The sequence below is a fragment of the Malus domestica genome, chromosome 15 (assembly GCF_042453785.1).
Source record: "Malus domestica chromosome 15, GDT2T_hap1".
NCBI lineage: Eukaryota > Viridiplantae > Streptophyta > Magnoliopsida > Rosales > Rosaceae > Malus > Malus domestica.
In genome coordinates, this window is record NC_091675.1 from 22168737 (window position 1) to 22171820 (window position 3084).

A 3084-nucleotide genomic window follows, 5' to 3' on the forward strand; every position below is an offset into this window, starting at 1 on the left:
TGGTCATGTATTTCGGTGTATAATAGGCCCCAATGTATCATGTAAAATCCAGCAAGTTATCACCATAGTAGTGTATCGGTGTTGTTATCATCTCCTAGTCTTGAATTGAATTGAATAAATCAAACGAAAACGAAAGAAGGAACAAAAACAATCTTATTAAAAAGTACAGAACGAGAAAACAGGAGTGAGAAGCACTGCCCAAGAATTAAGGTGAAATTAAATGAAAACTAAACTCAATATCAAGATTCAAATTTACAAACAGAATTACAGACAACAAAGGGGGCAGAACCTTTTTACCCCTCCATTTTTCAATGCCATTTTTTTTTTATTTTTTTTTTTTACAATTAGTCATATTTGAGTCTCAGACCTGTAAAGAAAGCCAAAAAACGGAGGAAGGTGAAAAAAACTAGTACCAAACTACAAAATTAACAAGCAATTTGTGACCCAAAAAGCTCAAAATTAACACTGATGGATGGTAATTACTAATCCTAAGTTTGTCACTAAGGCAGAGTCTTGAGTTTCATATCTGATTGCCGTCAATGGCGTACCGAAACTAACAGGCTCCCGCCCAGTTATAAAAGACCTGGCGAAAAACCGATAACCCGATTCCGAAATCGAAGCAAAACCCATTAACGCCATGAAGAAACTGTGAACAGGGGAACTTCACTCCAGGATAGAGAGAGAAACCCAGGTGGAGATTCCTTTAGAGAATACAAAGAACTGTAATTGTAGTTCCAGAGCAGGATTTTAGCCTGGCTGACGGAGTAATGGCTGAGGGCTACCGACTCAAAACCGGAGCTTTCCATCAGATACTTCCACTGCTCTTTGTCTTCGAACCGTTCTCGTTTGGTTCCCGATTGTTCGGGCCCGACCAAACCGCCAATTCGTCGACCCAGTAAAAGCCTCTCCACTTTCAGCCGCTCCGGCGAGTCTCGGGTCAAGTTCGGCTCCAACGATTCGAACAGCGCAGTGTAGTACTTCAATGCGTTCTTGAACCGGCTGGCGAATTCGACCCGGTTCAAATTCGCTTCGTACTCGCCCAAAGTCACAATCTGCGGGTTCAGAGACTTGGCCAGCTTCAGAGCAGAATGAACCGCTGCTGGTTTATCGTCAAGCAGGTTGTACAATTGGAGCATGAAGTTCACAGCCAAGGCCTCTTCCGGTTCGAACCGGAAGCACGACTCGTCAAGCTCGTTTACCGAAGTCAGAATCGGTTCGAACTCAAAGTTCAGCTCCAGAAGCTTCGCGAACTCTCGGAGTCGATTTCCAGTGGCGAATAGCGAGGCCGCTGGAGAATCCCCAAGTGAAGGAGCGGGTATGCCGGAGATCCGAATACTGACGGGTTTTCCGGTGGACCGGGTCGCAAGGGCCTGCAGCAGCGCCGCCCATTGGACCCCTTGGACAATTCCGAAGTCGACTATGTGGATCTTGGTAGCTCTCTCCGTCGCTTCGAGTATCGCTTGGTTCGCCGTCAAATGGGCAAACTTGGAATACGGACAGGCATCGTTTAAGGCCTTGTATGACAGCGTGAAGTCCTCGCAGGGAGTGTCGTACGCCGTCGTAAAGGTCTTCTCTGATTGCAGAACTGACACTCTGTTGTGCAGCGCTTCGGCGAAGTAAAAGGCGACTCTTTCGGTTGGATCTCCGTGGTCTGAGATCGATTCCCTGAGTCGAATCAGTGATTTGACGGCGCGGTCGGTGTCCGACTCGGTGAGCCTGGCGCAGTCGAGTAGGGCTTTAAGCAGCGGCGGTGCTGACTCAATCTCGGGCGACCCTAACGACACCCCGACAGCGTCGTTTTTGAGTGAAGGATGGTCTGCTGATTTGGATTCTTTAATCGAAACCTGGTGTAGTTGTTGTGGCGGCGGTGGAGTCCACGTTGCCAATTGGTTCTGGGTTTCGGAGAATATGACTCGGTTGAGATCGGACGGCGGAGAGCAAGTGTTGCTGAGTCGACTCGGGCAGTGGGGTTGAAACGGATCGGCGCCATAGAGACCGAAATCAGCATTGTTCCCCTGCCACGTGTCGCATGCATAAGGCAGGTTGGAACTATCCGTTGAATCCCCACCGCCTATTATGCTATCCATCCACTCGTCCGAGTCGAACTCGGCCGCTCCACCGCCGCCCAAATCAGAGAACCTAAACCCAGTGGCGTGGTGATCCAAGTTAGGAAACGGAAACCCAGGCTCCCCACCGGCGTCGGAACCTCCCGGCATCTGAAACGGGTCGGAAAACCCCGACCCAGTTAGCCCGAAGCCCAGATTGGGGCTTTGAGCGAGAGTGTGGTGGGTGTTGTTGGGCCATGGAGTGAGGGAGAAAGCACCGAGCGGCGGCTGCTGGTGGTGCTGTTGCTGCTGCTGCTCCTGCTGCTGCTTCTGCTGGATGACTTGCTGGGCAATCGCCATTAGATTTCCACTGTCCGCGCACATATATGCCATTCTCCGGCCGAATCGAACCGGAAATCACTGCACTCACATTACAACAACAGAAACCCAGGATCAGAAAATAGTAGCAGGAAAGTGAGTTCGAGAGTGAAAGATTGAGACTTTATAGAGTGAGAAGTGGAGAGAGAGAGAGGAGTACAGACACAACTGGAGGTCCAGAAACAACGGGATCACAACTTGAATTTTGCTGAGAAGAGAGAGAGGAAGGAGAGAGGACAGTGCAATACAAAGTGTGGAGTGTGTATAATGGCTTGGTTTTTATTTTTGTTATTGTTTGATAATAATAATATAATGAAGGGTAGGAGGTGAAGCTAAAATCTCAAAAGAGAGTACTTCTCTTCTTCCCCAAAGGGAATTTAGCGTTTCAAGTTATAAGTCTGCACTTTCCACAAATATTTTACTTTTAACAATAAATAGTATTTACACTAACGGAGTGAAGGAGTGAAGAAGTAGGCAAAGCTTTATAATAAGTTTGTTAAAATAATATAGTTCAACTTCATTTTTAATGAGAATCAAATGTAAAATCTCTCATTTATAAGTAAAAAGAAATAACAATAGACCGTAGTAATAAGTGTCGTGAAAATACACCATAGACAATTAAAATGATAGGAAGATACACCATACATGAAGTAATTTTTCT

General features: G+C 46.7%; 1 protein-coding gene across 2 annotated transcripts; it reads right to left on the bottom strand.

Annotated features, from left to right (window-relative positions):
• Positions 1–205: 205 nt before the first annotated feature.
• LOC103401163 (SCARECROW-LIKE protein 7) lies at positions 206–2825 on the bottom strand. 2 transcript variants are annotated; one of them, XM_070814596.1, is made up of 2 exons: positions 2584–2825; positions 206–2465 (listed from the first exon to the last, which is right to left on the bottom strand). In XM_070814596.1, the coding sequence occupies exon 2, from the start codon at positions 2436–2438 to the stop codon at positions 630–632; it is 1809 nt and encodes a 602-aa protein (XP_070670697.1). In that variant the 5' UTR covers positions 2439–2465; positions 2584–2825; the 3' UTR covers positions 206–629. The 2 variants fall into 2 exon arrangements, with proteins under 2 accessions (XP_070670697.1, XP_070670696.1); XM_070814595.1 differs by having other exon boundaries at positions 2588–2791.
• Positions 2826–3084: the final 259 nt, after the last annotated feature.